The sequence below is a fragment of the Alosa sapidissima genome, chromosome 5, assembly GCF_018492685.1.
Source record: "Alosa sapidissima isolate fAloSap1 chromosome 5, fAloSap1.pri, whole genome shotgun sequence".
NCBI classification, from domain to species: Eukaryota; Metazoa; Chordata; class Actinopteri; order Clupeiformes; family Clupeidae; genus Alosa; species Alosa sapidissima.
The window spans coordinates 12,927,301-12,946,939 of record NC_055961.1 but is presented as its reverse complement, the minus strand read 5'-3'; the positions used below and the strand labels follow the sequence as shown (position 1 = coordinate 12,946,939).

The 19,639-nt window shown below is 43.9% G+C and overlaps 2 protein-coding genes across 5 annotated transcripts in view; both read right to left on the bottom strand.

Moving 5' to 3' along the window:
* The window catches only part of crebrf (creb3 regulatory factor), a 31,619-nt gene extending 16,741 nt beyond the window's left edge, over positions 1 to 14,878 (bottom strand). Inside the window, exons 1-10 of one of the 4 annotated variants that reach the window (XM_042092721.1) lie at positions 14,754 to 14,878; positions 14,127 to 14,218; positions 8,230 to 8,458; positions 7,786 to 7,911; positions 6,064 to 7,399; positions 5,236 to 5,430; positions 3,347 to 3,536; positions 2,954 to 3,027; positions 2,588 to 2,710; positions 2,217 to 2,337 (exon numbers count right to left, since the gene is read on the bottom strand). In XM_042092721.1, coding sequence (XP_041948655.1) covers positions 2,219 to 2,337; positions 2,588 to 2,710; positions 2,954 to 3,027; positions 3,347 to 3,536; positions 5,236 to 5,430; positions 6,064 to 7,399; positions 7,786 to 7,911; positions 8,230 to 8,238 — 2,172 coding nt within the window. In that variant the 5' untranslated portion in view covers positions 8,239 to 8,458; positions 14,127 to 14,218; positions 14,754 to 14,878 and the 3' untranslated portion in view covers positions 2,217 to 2,218. Of the gene's footprint in view, positions 1 to 139; positions 2,338 to 2,587; positions 2,711 to 2,953; positions 3,028 to 3,346; positions 3,537 to 5,235; positions 5,431 to 6,063; positions 7,400 to 7,785; positions 7,912 to 8,229; positions 8,459 to 8,593; positions 9,021 to 14,126; positions 14,219 to 14,753 lie in introns of those variants that run through there. The other 3 variants (XM_042092722.1, XM_042092720.1, XM_042092723.1) reach the window with 3 other exon arrangements.
* A 574-nt stretch (positions 14,879 to 15,452) lies between these two features.
* LOC121709406 (V-type proton ATPase subunit e 1-like) lies at positions 15,453 to 19,603 on the bottom strand. Its single transcript, XM_042092731.1, has 3 exons — positions 19,360 to 19,603; positions 18,641 to 18,688; positions 15,453 to 16,542 (listed from the first exon to the last, which is right to left on the bottom strand). Exons 1-3 carry the CDS (start codon positions 19,461 to 19,463, stop codon positions 16,449 to 16,451), a joined length of 246 nt encoding a protein of 81 aa, XP_041948665.1. The 5' UTR covers positions 19,464 to 19,603; the 3' UTR covers positions 15,453 to 16,448.
* Positions 19,604 to 19,639: the final 36 nt, after the last annotated feature.

Below are 19,639 nucleotides of genomic sequence, written 5' to 3'. Positions count from 1 at the left end.
GTGCCTCCACTGCGATGGATCAACCTCCATGCTAACAGTACAGGGGGACACTATGCCCATGCACGTGAATGCTTCTTTCTGTTGATAATTGGACCCAAGCTAATTTCACAGTTCGTTGAAAATCCCTGACCCCAGTCACTTTTCCTACATTCAATACGGTGTCAGGTAAGCTGTGCAAAACCTTACTTAGTCTGGCTAGTAGCCATTTATCGTTGCATGTGTCTTTGGTACAAAAAAAAGCGATCAAAATATAGTGTGCAAATATTTTTTTATATTTCATATACGAATATTTATCTTTAAAAGAGCCCCCCAAACACCTCCCCACCCACTTTAAAACACCCCTTTCAGAGTACCAAAAGAAAAAAAGAGTAAAATTAAATGTATCTTATATCAGAGCCATCTTATGGTACAATGCACAGACTCTGTGGCATATATCTGCATTTCCCATGCTCCTATGTACATTCAGAATAGCTTTAAAGAGCAGAGATGCAACACAAGTCCTCTGACAGCAGCCTGCTTGCATCTCTGCCGCCTTCCCCTCCGAGATAAAATGGTCCACGACAGGCTCTCCACTAGGACGACTGAAATCAGCTCATTTTAACTACAAGGCACAATGAATCTGTTATTCAGTACAAATAAGATCACACGCGCGCCCACACACGCGCGCGCGCGCACACACGCGCACACACACGCACACACACACACACACCCCTCTAAGGAATCTCCAACACTATGTGAACAGCTCCCACACCCATACCCGAGCAACATCCCCCCCCTCCCCCCCCCCCCCAATCCAGCCCCACGCCAGATCCTGACCCTCTCTCCTCCTCCTCCAACAACTAGCTGCCACACTGCCAAATTAGCCTGGGGTGTGTGTTATCCCTCCGATCATGTGAAGACACTTCTACCAGAACAGACAGAGCAAAGGAAAAAAGGGTCATCAATATGGTTCTCCATCTAGTATACAGTTAGAAGAGTTATCCCCAACCTGACCCAACCCTCCCCTTGAATAGAATGGGATATTTATATATATTTTTTATTTTTATTTTTTTTTAACATCTGTTCAAGTTGGTTTTACAAATTCAGCTCTGCGGAGGGAAAATAAACTAGAAACAGCCACGGCATAAAGGAACAGAATTACAAAGCCCCTTTCAACGACTCTACAGATCGCTCCCACCCACAACGAGACCTCATCAGAGCGATGCTCCTCTGAGTCCATCCCAGACTTAAGAGAGTTGTTTTGTTTAGAAAAGGATGCTTCTCTTTCTTTTTTCCTCACTTTTGTTGTTTCTTTTTGATTTTGATTTTCTTTACGTTGCCTTTGATGTAGTTTGCAAAGGATCACCTGCTTATGCTACTGTACTAGAATGGGAAAGCAGACGCAGTTCAAGAAGTGTACACATCTGCAGATGTCGGGGAGAAGAGCCACCATGTTTACACAGACTAATATAGAGAAGCAGGTCATCTGATTATCTGATTACAAGACAAAAATCAACAGAGCCCATTTCTACAAGCTTGATTGTTTTTCAGTGTTTTTTTTTTCAACTACTAAAATCTCACAGCTGTGGTCACTCTTGACTATACTATGCAGCTTGATGAGGTGACCTTCTTCACATTCTACATCTGCTTTCCCATGCTAGTAGAGGTGCATCCTTCAGGCCCTTTCTTGTACACTACAGAAAAAAGCTACTGCAATATCTTATTATTTTGCTTCTGTTATTTCTTTTTTCCTCTTTCTTTTTAGAGAAAATTTCCAAACAAAAACATAAACTAAAAGTAAAAAAATTCTTCACAGGAGGTATCTTGTATATTGGCTTTAAATGGCGGCCCTTACGATCAGGTTCTGTTTTTGTTTTATACCAGCACATGCAGAGATGGTTGGAGAAAGACTACTGAGTGCAGGGACTATTACGGTTCACGGTTCTGGATGTATGTGTGTATATATTTTCATATATATATATCTATATATATGTGCGTTGAGTGCGTAAATACATACTGGATACCAGGGCTGGCATGTATGTACTGACGGGGACCGTTGAGGCCGCCAGGGGTGCAGAGGGGTGTGGGGGGAGGATGCATTTCCAGGTCAGGAGGTCATGCAGACAACGGGCTGATACAGAGCATGGAGGAGAATGGCGCAGATGGCTTTTCAGGTGTTCTGTGCCCAGCTGTCCAACGTGGGTTGTTGGGGTGTGTGTGTGGGGGGGGGGGGGCACCTCTACACTTTCGACGTGGGCACACGCAGCCCCACCAGCCCTCCTGTGGGATCCCCTCGGCCAGTGGTCTCCAGAATCTGGTTCACGAAATCCGACGTCTGCCCGGCAACTGGCGACTTCACTGGAGGCACAAAAAAAGCGCGCACACACACACACACACACACACACACAACACACACAACACACACACACGATAAATGTAGGACCTTCATCTTAGTCAAGAATTTCCTCATTCTTCTTTGCCAACTGTTGCAAATACTTCATGTATCATATCATCTGAAATAAACCTGCGGCTGTTTGATTTTCCTATTCATTTCAGCGCTATGAGAACATTGTTTATAGACTATGGACTTCCTGAAGAGGAAAATTACCCAATGTCTCATCGATGAGTTTGTCAAGCTTCTCAGCCATACATGTTTCCTTGTCGTCTGTCGGATCCTGGACTCTGTTAACGATTTCTTCCTTGATGGCGTTAATCACAAAAAGCAATCGATCTGCAGACAGAAACAGTCAAACGATCATCTCTGTGAACTCATGCCCCTGTATTCAATCATTCTGAAACATTTAATCTCTTTCAGAAACATCCTCATTTCTCTCACACCAGCACAGATCAAGACTCGTGTGATCTCTTAAAGAGGGCCTTGCTAGAAAGTCAGTGAGGCAGACACAGTATCTGAAATATGGCAGTGTGCGGAATGTGCCTAGGACTGTTTGGTTTCCACTGGGAAACAATGTACCGTATTCAGTGCCAAGTCCCCACAGCTTGACCTTGTTGGCCTCATACTGGGCTTTCTTCTTCAGCCTGCAAGCCCTGTGAGATGAATGTGAGACAAAGAAACAAACACACACTTAAGACTGACATACTGGCAGACAAGTTCATCGGTCACAAGACTTTTTTCACACTCAATAATTGCCAGTGTGCTAGTATGACTAAGCAGAGCTGTGTTTGGGTATTGAAGACCCAAATAAGGAGAGAGAATAGAAAGAAAGAAAGAAAGAAAAAAAGAGGAATGAAAAGACAGCTAGAGAAAGGGTTACCTGCTCATAATTCAAACCACACTGAGCACAAGGAGAAAATGAAATGCTAAATATTGGACACTGGTGTTCAGTGAAGCACGACACACACATACCTGGAGGCCAGCTTGTTTTTCTCCTTGCGAGAGCGTGGACGGGCAGTGAGGGGCAGCTCGCTGACGGGCGTCAAATCACTGATGACCTTATTTAGCTTCCGCAGCTCGTTGCCAATCTGGAGGAGTTTACGAGGGTTTGGAGTTAGGTCCTCAACGTCGGTTCGTCGGGACTTCTTCAGGGTGTACTTGCCTGTACACACACAAACATTCAGTTAAGATTTAGGGCGTTTTCACACTTGTCCCTTTCAGGCTTCTAAATGAACTGATTGATGACTCAGCCATTTTTGTGCATATGTGAACACGCCAACTGAACTCAGACCCCTCTAACGCGAATCGAACTGGCAAGGTTCGCATTATCTGTGCATTGTGAACACAAATCGCCCTGGGTTCTCTCACATTTTGCATTGTAGGCTAGCCTATTTTGTCATACTTGACTTCCCATTGTCAAAAGAGAAGGAATGTCGTTTATTATTTAAAAAATAACTATTATCATTAGGCTCATGATGGGCTTAGCCTACAGACATTTGTAATTTGGCTGCAAATTTGGTGTGTTGCAACGTTAACGGTTCGGCTGAATTTCTTTTTATCCAAGCTTTTGGTAGCCTAACCAATGTAATCCAAAGTTCGCTAATTCTTCATTACTCACCATTTTGCATGATCTGCTAGGCTCTGTCGAACGGGCTGCTGTTCACTTGTCATTCTAGACGTGAGCTTAAGTTGGGCATAGCAACAGTAACCAGGTGGGACGGGCCCACCACTGAGTTAGACAGTGCGATTGGCTGGCATGTTGACTGACAGCTCAAAAGGATATTTTCAATAACTTCAATAAATTCATTCTGAAAATATATTATATTATAATATTTCAGAAAAAAAATGAATTAAACAAAATCACCACACCAACTATGGGTTATGATAATTATTTTAACCTGATGATGGAAATGAGCAACTACATAGCCCATAATCCAAAGCAGTAGCCTAAGGTCTGAGACCCCCAGAGAAGGTATAGTGTGAACAGGAAGGAAACTGAGGCCCCATCAGAGCTGCTCCAGAGTGCACCAGAAAGAGATCCGAATCCTCTTTCAAATGAACTCATAATGTGAATGCAAAATGAACAGAGTCCCTTTTGTTTTGGTCCACTTCCTGGTTCCCTTTTAGTGGACCGAGTTCAGTTCTTTTAAAAGGGACTATAATGAGAAAACACCCTTACAATGATTTATGGGAATGAAACAGTAGTTATGGCCATCCCTCACATTAATCTTCACATTGAGATTTTAGTCACGCAAAATATTATTCCCCCCCCCCCCCCCCCCCACAGAGAGTACTTTATCGTTTTTCCATGGGATACATGGCAGAGGAATCGCCGTACCACTTCCCGTAGTGGAGTACTTTGCCTCCGCCTCCCTATATTGGGACATCTCGGCGGCTGTTATCCCTAGTCACACTTCTTATTATAGGCTGTGCTTAAGTATAAGTAGAAGTATAAGTATAAGTATATATACTTTTTTGATCCCGTGAGGGAAATTTGGTCTCTGCATTTAACCCAATCGGTGAATTAGTGAAGCACAAACAGCACACAGTGAACACACAGTGAGGTGAAGCACACACTAATCCCAGCGCAGTGAGCTGCCTGCTTCAACGGCGGCGCTCGGGGAGCAGTGAGGGGTTAGGTGCCTTTCTCAAGGGCACTTCAGCCGCGGCCCACTGGTCGGGGCTCGAACCGGCAACCCCTCCGGTTACAAGTCCAGAGTGCTAACCAGTGGGCCACGGCTGCCCCTTTAATTTCATGAATTTAATGAAATGACATAGATGATTTTGTGAGTACACACGAGTAAAGGAGCGTGCATGCGTGTATATGTGTATATGTGTGTGTGTTCATGTGTGCGTCTTACCCTGATGCAGGCCATTCTTCTGGTACATGTTGCTGGGAAGGGTGTCGCGGTCCCACTCAGAGGGCTTGAGCATGCGCTCCTGCTTGGAGGGCGTCAGCTGCTCGCTGTACTCCCAGAAGTAGCGGCGTTTCCCCCTCTTACGGGAAAGGCCTGCCGTCAGGCCCTTCACATCCTCCACCATATCAGCATCACAGCCTGGGAGGGGGGAGAGGAGGAGGAGGAGGAAGAAGAAAGAGAAAGAGAAAGAGAAAGAGAGAGAGAGAGAGAGAGAGAGAGAGAGAGAGAGAGAGACAGACAGAGACAGAGACAGAGAGAGAGGAGCATGAAAGATTCAGAGATACAGTGGAAGAGACAGACAGCACATGTGAAATATAGAGAAGTAGAGAGAGATAAACAGTCAGAGAGAGAGAAAGAAAGAAAAAAAGGGGGTGCGTGACAGGAAAAGGGGAGGAAGGAGAACAAGCAAAACACAGTAAGAGAATGAGTCATATTCAATAACTGCAGTCGTGCTTACAGAGCCTGTGCTTGGACAAACCCACCAGAGCGACCTGACTCGACAGATAGATTCACCAGTCGCCATGCAATGACTGAGCACAAAGCAATAGTTTCTATTCAACCCACAGTGTCTTTTAGCCTGCTAACTACCCCGATAGCACCTCACTGTGGGCAGTTGGAACAGTTCCACAGTCAGACTCTGAATAACTTGTTTTGCTGCGTCATGCGGCTCTGTTGATATTACTGGGAAAACCCCTTGGACCTAAAATACTCTTCCTCGACTCGCAGCTTATGGTGGTATTTGAAGTGTTTTCCTTTGCAAGTCATTCATACCTGGCTCGGAGAAGGCGTCGCTGATGTCATCGTCTTTGTCCCCCTCGTAGTCTTCGTCCTCCTCCTCATCATCATCGTTCTCCGAGAGCTCATGCTCACTGCCGAAGCCTTCGTCGTGGTCTTCGTCGTCCAGCTCCAGTGCTCCCTCGTCGTCCTCCTCCTCTCCTTCCTCTTCGTCCTCCTCTTCCTCGTCCACTTCCTCCTCCTCTGGCAGCGCTTTGCCCGCCAGCCTGGCCCTGGTGAGGAACAGCGAGTAGTTGTGCTCCTCCTCCTTGGTCTTATCGCCTGCTGCCGCCGCGGCTGCCACGGCTCCCGTCGTCTCCGCGTCGGTCGTTGCCACGCCGACCACGGGCAGGAGGCTCTCACTGGCCCCTGGCATGGCGGGGAAGTGAAGCTTAACAGGCAGGCTGCGCGAGGTGCCCACCTCCGGGCCTGCGGGCATCTCATGTTTGACGGAGCCCTCCGCGGCGGCTTTCCGGTCCACTGTGGCGGGCAGAGGGCCGTCGGGAGAGGCCTGGGCGGCGGTGGAGGCCCTGCTGGCTCCGGGGCGCGGGGGCGCCAGACTGGCAGTGGCGGCGGCCACTTTGGGGAGCTCGAGAAGCGAGCAGGAGCCGGAGGGCGAGGCGCTGGCCTGGGGGTCGGGGAGCTTGCCGGGGTAGCGGTGGGGGCCGCTGATGCGCACCTTGGCCTTGCGCACAAAGTCACTCCCGCCTCCGATGCCACCGCCTTCCATTGTAGTCGTGCCGAGAGCCTTGGAGGAACCCTGGTACTGGGTTTTGGACATGGTCTCTGTGCTCGTGGCCACTGGCCAGGTGGCCTTCTGCGAGCCCTCGGCGAAGTCCGGCAGCTGGTTCTGGCTGCCTGTCGCTGCCGACGAGGAGGAGGCCGTGGAGCAGGACGGGAAGGAGTGGGGTGGCCGGCCGGCCTTCTTGCCCTGCGCAGACGAGAGTGAGGGCAGCAGCATGGGCTGCTTGGGCCCCGGTGGCTGCAGCAGGTCGGGGTGGTAGAGCGTGTCGCACACGGGCTGCGAGTCCTCGCTGTTGAGCTGCGCCAAGGTGGGCGTCCGCCCGATCACCTCCTCGTCCTGGTAGGGGCTGGAGAAGTCATCCAGGCCCAGGAAGTCCACCTCCTTGGTGCCCCAGATGTCGCAGCTGGTCAGCCGCGTGTACTTGGTCAGGTCCTCCCAATAGCTGTCCCACTGCTCGAAGTTGGAGCTATGGGCTAGCTCGCTGCTGTCGCCCAGCTCCACCAGCGGCTCCATGCCCTCCATCTCCCGGCACTCACCCACGCCCAGCATGTCTCCCTTGGGGCTCTGCCGGCACGTCATGTCCCTGTCCTGGAAAGTCACATGGCACAGAGAGGACGTGGGCATTAGGCAGACACACAGACAGACAGACAGACAGACACATATATATATATATATATACACATATACAAAGGCTAGCCACTAACACATATTCAAATCACTTAAATCGTGTTTTATGCTGATTAACTCCTTATTTGAAAAGAGCTAAAAGCAAACCACTAAAAGCAAACCACTTTACCATCATATTTCACCTGTATTTCTACAAGTTAGAGAGTTCTATAGTTATAGTAGTCGATTCATAAATGCATGACATGTATATTGATTATTGGAGAGTAAAGATATTCAACATGGCCAGTCATGTGTTAGTGGAGGGGTGGAGGGCTGCTGCACCTTCTCCATCACCTGTGGCTACTTACCAGTTCGTACATAAAGTCTGGGTCTGAGCTGTTGGCCAATAGATCCGTGCTAGTCAGCGCCTGGTCAGCAAAAGTGTAGTTCTGAAAGGCATCCCCAAAGGGAGGGTCCATCCCACTAATGCTGGGCTACAACACACATCAACCAACAGCAGTTAGACACTAATCAGCAGATGGACATGTCAGGCATAAACAACGCAGATGAACACATCTACATTTAACATTTGAAGACTGGTCGATGGCGTGATTTTGCTAAATTTCTGCCTTCATTTCATAAGGAATACAGGAGACCTTAGTTGTTAACCAGTAATACTTCACTTGTAAGGTCATTTTTGTTATTTCAGTTTCAGTTGCAGTTTTTTCACTGTGTCTCAAGGGCTTATGGAGATATTCGAGACATGTCTGGCTCGAACCATATGGTATCTGACGGACATAGCTACAACATACCTGAGGCATTGCCAAGCACAGATCGCCAGTTCCTTATCGGAAACTTTTCACTCGCAACCTGCACTCCTCGGCTTCTCTGTTTTTCCACTTCCTTTTTATGCAAAAAACTCCAGTAGAAAATTGGTCTCTGGGTGGTAAACAAAGTCCTTTTTTGTGTCCGCTCGCCTGATCCGGAGGCCTAACAGCTCCTTTAGATACGGCTGTGCGGTCCTCTTCCGTTGTCTGGTCGCTGTGGACAGGACGAACCCAGAGCAGAACAAGAACAGAAGGAAAGGGTTAGAGAGGTTAGAGATGTAATAGGCTCTACAAAATCAGAGAAAATGACATGTCAATGAGAAAGACACACACACACACACACACATACCGCTCAAGTCCCTGCACAAGCTTCAGCGAAACATCCCCTATGAATAAACGAAACTGAGAGAGCTAAACGAAAACAAACAAACGGCATGCTGTTTCACAAATCGAGACTCAAGAGAAGCGTCGAGATGGGGAGAGAGAACGAAGGGCGATTGCCTGTCAAAAACGTCTGTGCATTTAAATACGGCCCCACAGACAGCACTAGGCAGCGAGACTCGGCACGGTACAAAAGGGGGAAAAAAAAAAAAAAAAAAAAAAAAGATGGCCTCCCTCTGCCTGGCCACTTTAACCGTGGTCAGAAAGAGTTACGGAGGTCGGCAGAGAGAGTCTGGTCATATCCATGGAAGGACAACCGCGACAGCCAGTGAATTCGTCTGGTCCGAGGCAGATAGAGGGAGAGAGAAGAAGGGAGAGAGACAGATGGACGGAGGGAGAGATAGAGGCATAGAGAGAGAAAGAATGAGAGCGAAAGTGCGAGAGTAAGAGGGAGAGAGGCGAACGAGGGCTATTTTTGTAACAGTCACAGTTCCCTCTCCTCTCTCCCTACTGCTGCTTAAGAGGGACCCGAATCTCCTCGAAAAAACAGGGACCCAAATAGCAACGACTAGACACCCTCTGCATAGCCAATCAGTTGTGATATGCCACGAGAAAAAGTATCTGTGACTGAGAGGAAGATAGACAGATAGGAGAAATTAAGAGAATGAGAGATAGTGAGATGAGGAAAGAGAGAGGGAGAGAGAGAGAGCCCTGCTGGCCAGCTGCAGCGCAACAGCAAAACAATCTAGCTCCTCTTGTGGCTGATGACATCATTTCCTGCCGGTGTGCAGTCTCGAGTCAAATAAGCATCTTATCATCCTCGAGCTTCTGCACACGGCAGCAGGCTTTGCATACTACCCACAGCAGGAGGAAAACAACAACCCAGACAACACACCGTCTCTCTCACTCGCTTTCTCTTTCTCTATTTCTCTTTCTCTATTTCTCTCTCCCATTTTCTCTATCTCTCTCTCTCTCTCTCTCTCTCATTTTTATTCTCCACTGCAGCCTGCCTGCAACCACTGCACAACTTTGCCACAGTTCAGTAAGTTAGGGTTAATACATTACTGAACTTGGAGCTTAAATGTCAGGGGGGGGGAACAAAGTGGGGAGGGAGGAGGGACATTAGCCTATCTGGCTATCTGCCCTGCTCCACCATCCCCACCTGTTAGCTGGGCTCGCAGCGGCTATTTGGGAAGTGATTGCAGGGAAAGCCCTTTAACTCGCTGCATGCTGTGGACAGGCTGGACTCCCGAACCGGTCACCCTAAACTATGCAAACACATACATACACGTAAAACACAGTCAGACTCAGACACAGACACTCACGACAGCCTAGGGACAAGAGCATAAAGAGCATATGGTATCTCATCTCCGGACTCTCTGGTGAAGGCCACGAGCAGATAGGGACTATTCATAACAGAGATTCTTAACTGGCTTTGTTCCCGAGTAAACTGCTCTCTGCCATGGCTTAATCCAAACAAATGAAATAACTTAGATACTATCTGACTTGGATGCTTACTCCCATGGGCCTATGGACTAGATGGATACCTCGGAACAAAACAACACAGCACACAGGCCTCTGTCTGTTGTGGTAAGCCTGTTCTGTAACACACACAAAGCCGACAGGTTGGTTAAAGGTGGCACACCAGCCAAATGACAACCATGTTCAGCAGCCAGGACCATTCACAGCTCTTTTTGTGACAGATGATCATGTCATTCTAATGAAAGGAGTTTGTGTGTGTGTATTTGTGTGGGCAGGTGTGTGTATGAGTGGATGGGTGGGATAGGCGTACTATTTCCACGTGATGAGGCCCATTATCAGGTGCTGCTCTGAGCTGAGCCACACGCATGAGCCGACAGAGTCAACATGAGATCACACGGATGGAGAGAGAAAAACAACGACGAGCGGAAAACACACTCGCCTGCCTCTAGAACTCAGGTTACAGCCATTATACTACAATTTAATCCATCGCCCCAATGGTAGCACAACATCACCAGAGACGTCAGTATGCTGTGCTGATGAAACTCCATTTTTAAATAGTAGTGCCAAAACTCAGGACTATCTATAACTACAAGGCCTGCATCACATGTTAGGGTATACTTGTTGCTTTACTCTTAAATTTAGCCCAAATAAGAACTAACATAGCTAGAAAAAGATCTGACTGCTTAGTTCTGCAGGTCTGGCAGCAGAATGAATGGAGATTTTATTTTCCTTTGCAGGCGTGCAAATTTCCCCATATAAGATCACTTCCCTATTGCGTTACTAGGTACCATATTAGTTCAAACTTTGTCAGGAGGGATTATCAAACACGGCTTAATATTTACCTAACCAAGAACACTTAACCATTTGAGCACTGAACGCAGCTGTTATAACTAAGCTATAGGGGTAAATATTATACTTAGAGTATACTTAATACTTTCGTGGAGCATTTACTATTTGTAGCGTCATGTATTTCATTATCAGATATGTAAATTTGGTTTCTTGAACAGGCTAAATCTAATCATGCCATAATATAATTATCCGTCCATGTAACTTTAGAATGACCTAAATGTTGCTAGCTTGACTGTAAGACATCTATAAATGTCTTGAGCATCATAGAGCTAGACAACACTAGCTAGGGGAATATAATCATAAAAGAGCGACGTGTATATAGACCAAAGATCCTTGATTACTAGCTCCGCTTGAACCCTCTCTGTATAGACCCTTTCAAGAGAGTTCCATTATCAGCATCATAGTTGACCCCACAAGACTTCCTTTTTAACATTCCATATGTTATCTTAATGCAGAGGAAGTAGATTGGGGCCCAAATAGAACGTTCAAGCATTGTTTTTGTTTACCTTGTTGAAAGGGTCTATAGGAACTCTGTTCCCATACACTTTCAGTTAACCCTTCACATAGGTTTATGATCATAGCAGTAAAGGGAGCCACAAAGTCAACATGCCCAAACTAGGAATTGGTGTCATTCTTATTCCCTCTACGCATTTCTGGTTTGTTTGTTTGTTTGTTTAATTTAAGGCCATTTCCGCAACTAAGGCTATTTAATGGCCAGAGCACTGTGTGTTATAGAAACTTAAATATATGTTTCTTAAAATCTATGCTAATAAGATATTCTAAATCCTTCAAAAAGGTGGACGCATTTCTGGTAACATGACATCACAAAGCAGCCACATCAAGGCTGTGAGGTATACCAGTAGGGTTTGGTTCAGGTTCGGCTGTGTCAGTCTACTGTACTGACTACTGGATTGTTTCTTTTACTCTTTCTTGCTGTTGCTCATAGAACATCAATGGCTGAATAAATGGGCTACAGTCTACACAGTCCCACAGGTAAATCAGCACCTGAGAGCTAACCAAAGCGACCACTGTCAGTATCGTCACAGCAAAGGCTGAATACTGAAAGTTCAAAACAAGGTTCCTCAGCTTTTACTGCACTTTTTAGTCCCTTCTAGTGGTAAGACTCAGAGGACCCCTGTACAAAGACTGAAGAGAGTGAGACGTCTGTGTGTGGGCGTGCTGCGTCCACATGAGCTACCCCACTGAGGCTGCAGGCATGCTACGGCTCTGCCAATAAAACAGGAAACACAAACTGTCAATGGTGTCAAAATTAAGTGCTGAATTGGCAGTCAAATTTAGCCCATCAAGCAAAGAATGTTCAAGCGTATCAGGTCATGTCTAATGATCAAATCATTAATTTCAGTACAGCCTTGTGATCAGATCTTCATATAAAATATAGAAACAAAACCAACATGAACATGCATGCTCTCCCTCTTTCTCTCCCACTTCTGAGTTTTCAGAGAAGCAGTAGCAGCCAAGCAGGTGTCTGCCTTCCGGCTGATATGCAAAAAGACTCCTGCCTCTGCCTTCCTTTGTATGAATTAATTTACATGATAAATAATATACTGATTATTAGCTGTGACTGCTTGAGAGCCAGTAATCATTTAATCATTTATTGATCTCCTAGCATATCAACATGTTGCTAGTGTTTGTATTATCCTTTTCAAAACAATATTTACATTGATGTGTGCACACTTATGGATTTTTGCACTTTGACGAAGACTAAACAAACATTCTCTTTGGAATGCAAAATGCTGTCCTTATGGATGTACAGGCATACTGACTAAATTATACTGTCCAGTCCATAGGGTTACAGCTTCGGGTAAAGAATATCTACTCCAATATAGGCCTATCAGAAAGGCTATATCTTGATTAATGCCCAAAAGTAGAGCAAATAGTTTGAGGGCTTATAATGCCCAATCCAAATTCATAGTCCTAGCACTGTAGGTTTTCGTTGTATGGGTAGATGTTTACTGGACAATTGTAAACACACAATTTGATCATTGTTTTGATCGATAAACACACAGTTCCAACACATAATAACGATAAGTTAATCGCGATCCATCCAGACGGCATTATGAGCAAGCAATGCCATCCATTTGTGTTTCCACGTTTAGCACTTCGGTAATTAGGTTTCTTAAAAAACAAAGTTAACACGCTCTTTATTCAGGGTTTGGTGCGCAGTGACAGGACACGACCACTAATCTGGAACATAAACATAGAGGTTTTCGGCCACGTATTTCTTCAATGCCCGCACAATCTGAACGGTTAAAATCTGATTTCTTCCTCTGACCTACTAACACACGAAAAAACCCTGAACTCAACATGGACCTCGTTGCAAACAAATAATAATATGTCAACCTAACCCACATTCAGTTCGAGCCAACGCCCACGAAAAGTCGATGTGCCATTGGCTACCACTCTTGTGTTAGCCCGCCTCCTCGATTGTATGATTGGTATTGCGTCCCATCTATCAAAGGGGATATTTTCGATAAATACCCTGCCTATTTCACGATAGGTTGAACAGGCAAGCAACAAACAATATTAAAAGGCCCGATCACGTTACATAAATGGCTGAGGACATAGATAAACCCAAGAAATGTAATCGCACGGTTTTCAAGGCAATACATTTATAAACCACATGATCAGTAAGTGCAGTATTAGTTTAAATACCCATTTAAATGAGGCAACCGATTATAAACATGTAAAAAATACAAACGGCCACGCTGGAAGTACAGTCTCTCAATTAAGCAAATACAATTTATCATCTAAAAAACTACACCGTGCAAGCCCTGTAGAAAATTCAACGTGTGATTCGCTGTAGAACCAAACAAAACATGGCATACTGCTTTCCGAAGATTCCCTCTTGGCATTACACAGGTGGGGGCGTGTACCCTTATGGAGATGTTGGTGCTGCTTTTAGTTGACCTATAAATCCATTATTTAAGTAGATGTGTGATCTTAATATATATCTCTGATATGATCATCCCATTATTAAAACTTGCCATATAGTGACAACTCAAATCTAATAACTTAGTTTGCGCCATGGTTACATTGAAATGCAAAGGTAGAATATCGTCCATGCATGGAAATTTACGTTACCTAGATGACAAATGGTTTCAAAACGTGTAAAATCCTCTATTCCAGCTGTGTCGAAAATTGAACATTACCTGTAATGTCATGTTTGACGAAACTGTGTCCAGGAGTTAACATGCTGCCAGTATTAGTTTTCCAAATCGATAGGGGCGGCCATGTACGACTGCTGTTGTTTTCAAGACAAAATTATTAACATCAACGTTTTTTAACCTAGCTAGCAAGGTTATTCAAACCAAATCAATGATAAAACAGTGACTCTGTAGTTAAATTGTACTGAATTGAGGGAGAATGCGTTTATAATGCAAATCGAAATCGTGATAATACGGGGTTTGCTAGCTAGCACTCCGTCTGAAATCGTGTAAAACATGGCCAATGATAAGACTACTCTTTATCAGATAAACGAACCATAAAACTACTATCGAAACACAAAAACAACATTAAAAGAGAAACTATGATGGTTTAACAACGAATTTTTCGTTAAATATGGTGTGGTTTAACGCGGAACTAAATCTTGTTTCTCAATAACTATGGCCTCCGTCCCTCCCCTCTACAGTAGCAGCGAGCAAGCTAACCTACTTGCTAGCCAACAGGCTATAACAACTTAGCACAGGAGCTAACCAGAGATGACACTATTTGCAAGAGATCTGGGCAAGAAACTCGACTGCATTTCAGTAAAACCTCAATAATATAGCTGGACTCACCTTTATAACATCCATATAGTTATCTTTTTGAGGTTTATCTCCGTATTTTCACGTCTTTAAACGAACTTTCTATCATTTCGTCGGAGTCCACGCTGCCTTCCTCTCTGGTTTGTTTTGTTTATCTTCTTCCTGACGGGTTCCTGGAAAGCGCGTGACTCTCTTTTCACGTGCTTTTCTCTTGACCAATCAGGGTTGAATGTTGGGATTGACCCAAAACAATACATTTTCGTTCATTTCAGTCAGTTTGCAAATATAGTTTTGTGACCATATTTTCTACAAGGTTCAGGTTGTCGATTGAGACAATGTATACTTATTTTCAACATATCAGTTCGATATGCAGTAACAATCAGAGGCAATTAGGCCACTTTATCATATATATAGAAGATGTACATATACAATTTCAAGTCTCTTGATGATGGTCAGTTTGTAGATAGCCTCTGCACAGTAAATTTGTTCAGTTCTGTCCTCGGTCATAAGTAACTAAATTCAATGGAAAAATATTTAATTTTCATTCTCATCATGCAAACACCTTTGATGTGATTTAAAAATAAAGAATACTGTATTCTATTATAGATATGCAGCAGTTTAGGATTGCCGTTTTGGTGGTGGGTGTTATGCTGTAAAATAAAATGTAACTGAACAGAACTAGTGATGACCTGGCAAAACAAAAGCAACTTAAAAGACACACATGCACACACATACAATCAGACATTTAATTCAGGATGCACTTGTAATTATTTGGCAATCTAGAATAACCTATAAATTACATGCTCTATGATGACGGTAATGAGTATCGAAAATGTGTATAACAACATTAATCAATCTTAATTACAAAATCAGTAAATTGTGCTGTTAAATCGTGGCATTAAGGTAAAATACGCAATCATTAATTTCCATAATTAGACAGACATACCTTAGCAGATCAAAAGGCACACAAATAACAAGTGTAATAAACAATGTGGGGGCAATACTTATTTAGAGCAAGAATTTAGGGTCAGAGTTTCTGCAACCTGAAGGTTTAGAAAGAACCCTCAGAGTTCTTGTCAAGGCTTCAAGAATAGAAGTGAGGTGGGGGCTTGGGCTACTTTGATGGGAAGTTCCAAGACTGTCAGCTCAGGCCCCTGTCCAAGGCTCTGGGCAATCTTGAGGAGTCTGCAATGCACCCGCTGCTTAGAATCCGCCCGCGTTCCAGGGCCTTGTGCCAACCTTTTCACTAAATAGGGAGTTACTCAGCAGAAACACAAACCCTAAACAAAAAGCGAGGCTGAATGATGCTTTGTACAGACAAGAAACTTGCACTTTCACCTCTTCTGTCTGTCTAGTGGCACAAGTATTTCATACAGAATAGTGGGAAAACATATTGAATTTAAAGTAGAGGGAGAGAGAGAGAGAGAGAGAGAGAGAGAGAGAGAGAGAGAGAGAGAGAGAGAGAGAGAGAGAGAGAGAGAGAGAGAGCGCTGTGAGAGAGAACTGTGAGCTGAGAGTATTGCCTCTGTCCCCTTTCCAATTCATCAACCCATAGAATTGAAGAGCCTTCACAAAGTATCTGAAGAAAATGATGGCAAGATGAATCAGGTTCCGAGCTCAAATTTGTCTGAGAGTGACAAAGAGTAGATATGTTGTTTTGGTCCTCATGGTCCTCAATGGTGAAATGCAGAGAAAATATTTTGTTTCTGTGGTGTGGTGAATTGTGCTTTAAGGCCAGTGATACTGCAGATACCAAATGGTGTCATTGCTCAAGGCCGGCCCAAACAGAGGATTCAGCTGTGCCAGGATTGCTATCAGCCAACTGTAGAGGAGAGAGGAACAAACAAAGTCAATACTTGTTTGAAAAGAAAGGAAAAAAAAAATCACATCCTCCCTCCATACTTAACCACTTTATTATCTACAACAAATCATCATGATGATGAATACTCAAATAGTTCTGTGTGAAAGTAACCAGAGAAAGCCCACAAAAGGAACAAAGAAACGCATTGCTTCCACCAAGGAGATTAGGTTTTCTGTCTGTCTGTTTGTCAGCAGGATTACCCAAGGAAGATCCCATGGCATTTTGTAGCAGACCTGAATCAGGGCGCATTCACAATTTATTTTCCACTTTTGCTAACATTGCACGATAGGGCATTTGAATTTCCCCTGGGGATCAATAAAGTATATCTATCTATCTATTTGACCTTTTAAGAGGTTCATGCCTAGTGCCCTTCTAGTGGGTACATGACATATTAAAATTAATAATTATGTTTTATAAAGGCAGTCAGTCATTCAGAAAAAGCCAACAAAACAGTGAGTAAAAATGTAAAATGTGATATCAAGCAAAAACAAAAAACCTAACCAAGTGAATAGTACAATTCTTTTGCACAAACATACGGGCATTTGAGAGCGTTTTTGGGCGGTTACCAGGTACGCTATGCTGTTGGAGGTGCAAACACCTGTTTAGTTGTATAATGAAAGCACATCTTTTAGAACATAATGATAACTAGATGTACCGCAGAGCGGTGCAAAATATGACCGCCGCCCAATCCAGCACGTTTTCCACAAAAATAACGCTGAAAAATCACGCTGAAAGGCATATATGATTCTAACTGTCTCATTGAATTGCATAATGCACACTCAATTCTCACTGGTATCTGCTAGACAACAAGTACCAAAGCATGATTAGTTCATAGATTTCACATGTAATATACATTTTATACAACCCCACCCCCATCTTGCCTGTTCATAATTCTGAGAAATTCTTCACCACCATTGAAAGAGCTGTTGGTAGCATCGGCTAACTAGCGCCAGATTTTGGAGTGCAGGGGACAAGCCGAGATGGGCTATGAGACATACGTTCACACTCGGTATCATGTTTCAACACACTTTAGGTCAATATCACACCGGAATTCTCCTTTAAGTTACTTACTTTTTTGACGGCAATCACTCCTATGAAGTATTGCTATTGTCTACCCAAAGTGAAATGCCTGTTTCGAAGTTAACTGATGGTCAAATAACCAAAAATCTGATTGTTTGTAGGGTAAGTGTCATAGTGACACAGATATTTCCCATATTTGGCTGGCATCTGATGCCATGATCATTTTGGACACCAAAAAAAAAAGGATATACAACAAATAATTTAGTCCTAAAAATCCCAAGTTGGATAGACCTACTTACCAGTCAATTCAGATTGTGACACTTTGTGCGTTCACAGTGCTATAATGACATGCCCGTTTTGTACAATCAAACGGAATTGTTTATTATTGAGAGACTTTCCTTGTGAAACAGCTGAGGAAAATTATGATGACATGAAACATCTACCAGAAAACCTGGCTGGCTGAAGTAGTCCAAATAAATAGCTGCAGATGGCAAATGCTCAGGGATAATCACGAGACATGTCAAGCAAGATCTGTTCTCATGACTCTGGCTGAGGTGAAATCTAGATGGCTGTGACTTCACTAAAACTAGCTTCTCAGAGTGGCATGATTACACAAATGTCTCAGGCCTGTTGATCCTCTTCATGCTTTCTTACATTCTTTCTCTCCTTCTCTCAGAGAGAGAGAAAGAGACAAAAGCCTATTTGTTTTGAAGACAGCACTGGTGAGGAACAGAATTAATTGCAATATGGTCTGCACACCGCCCCCTATAGCCTTCAAACATGGCATGCACTTCCTCAGTTTATGGAGGTAGGGAGATGGCCTTGGGAAGTACAATTATCTAAGTCCTTGTGATTTGGGATACATTTAGGGATGTCCAAGGGTTTGATGTGATCAAATAGTAAGAATAGGCCTAAGTATAAAGGAAACCACGGGGTGATTGTAACACTTGAAAAACATACATACTTGAAAAAACAGTTGGGACGCATTTTTATATTAATATACAGTATTCTCCCAAGACTAAGAAAAATCCATACTTACAACAAGTAGCAGCAGACAGCTGTCAGTATTAACATTGTAATGATGACCCTGTGAGTGAAATGGGTTATTAGTGTAACAGGAACAGAAACAACATCTCTATTGTAGTTCTAGTGGCAGAGCTGAGAAACCTACATAGATCGTGATGCAACTGCGTGATCACCACATGATTAAATCGGGTTGTTTGAGTTTTAACAAACTATTTTATATGTACTCTAACAGAGAGCATGTCTAAACTATTAACAAGTCATTCATTGAACTAGTCTAACGTTACTTAACCGTTGTGTATGCCTCCCAAGTACAACTAATTTCAGGTACTTTTTCAGTTCATTCAGTAAGCGTTACTAACATGTATTACACGAGAACACGTTCAGAACAAGATTATACTCAGATATATCATACTGTCCAGATTCAGAACATAACGTAAGACATTATTTTAACTTGAGTTGCTCTTCTAGAATCAAAGGAGTCCTCTGGTATTGCTAACGTCTAGTTACCTTAACTCAAAATAACGTTAAAACTCCACCCGTGTCATGTCCATCAGCATTACCAACAGACCTATGGGTTTGTAGCTCATTTCTTTAACAGAGTAGATATGAGTTAACTGTATTAACGAAGTAAAGCGGAGAAAATCTACGCGAACCTGATCTCGCTTTTTTAGCTAACCATTAGGCGTAAAGTAGTTAACGTTAATGTCAAATAGCTAGCATGAGTTAACTTACCCACGGTTAGGTCCTTTAGGAATAAACCACGGTACAACTCCTCCAACGAAACCCCAAAACAGCGTTACAACAGCCATAGGAATGGCTAAATTGTGTTCTGCCATGGTTTTCAGCGAATACAATCACTTTCTGGGTAATCTGCCGGTAAAGTAACCTAACTTTAGCTACAGTCAACTTTTACTACGTACTCTGGAACACATCAGGAACAGCGGTCACATGACTTAGAAGGCTCTATGGTCCTACTGGTTGGTTTATGAAATGTCTGAACTGACCTGACGAC

Bases quoted from the DNA above. Each gene is read 5' to 3' on its own strand.
- LOC121709406 (XM_042092731.1), bottom strand. From the start codon at position 19,463: ATGGCAGAACACAATTTAGCCATTCCTATGGCTGTTGTAACGCTGTTT. The intron at 18,689-19,359 runs GTAAGTTAACTC...TTTCACTCACAG, and splicing joins CCTAAAGGACCTAACCGTGG to GGTCATCATTACAATGTTAA. The intron at 16,543-18,640 runs GTAAGTATGGAT...TCTCCTCTACAG, and splicing joins GCTGTCTGCTGCTACTTGTT to TTGGCTGATAGCAATCCTGG.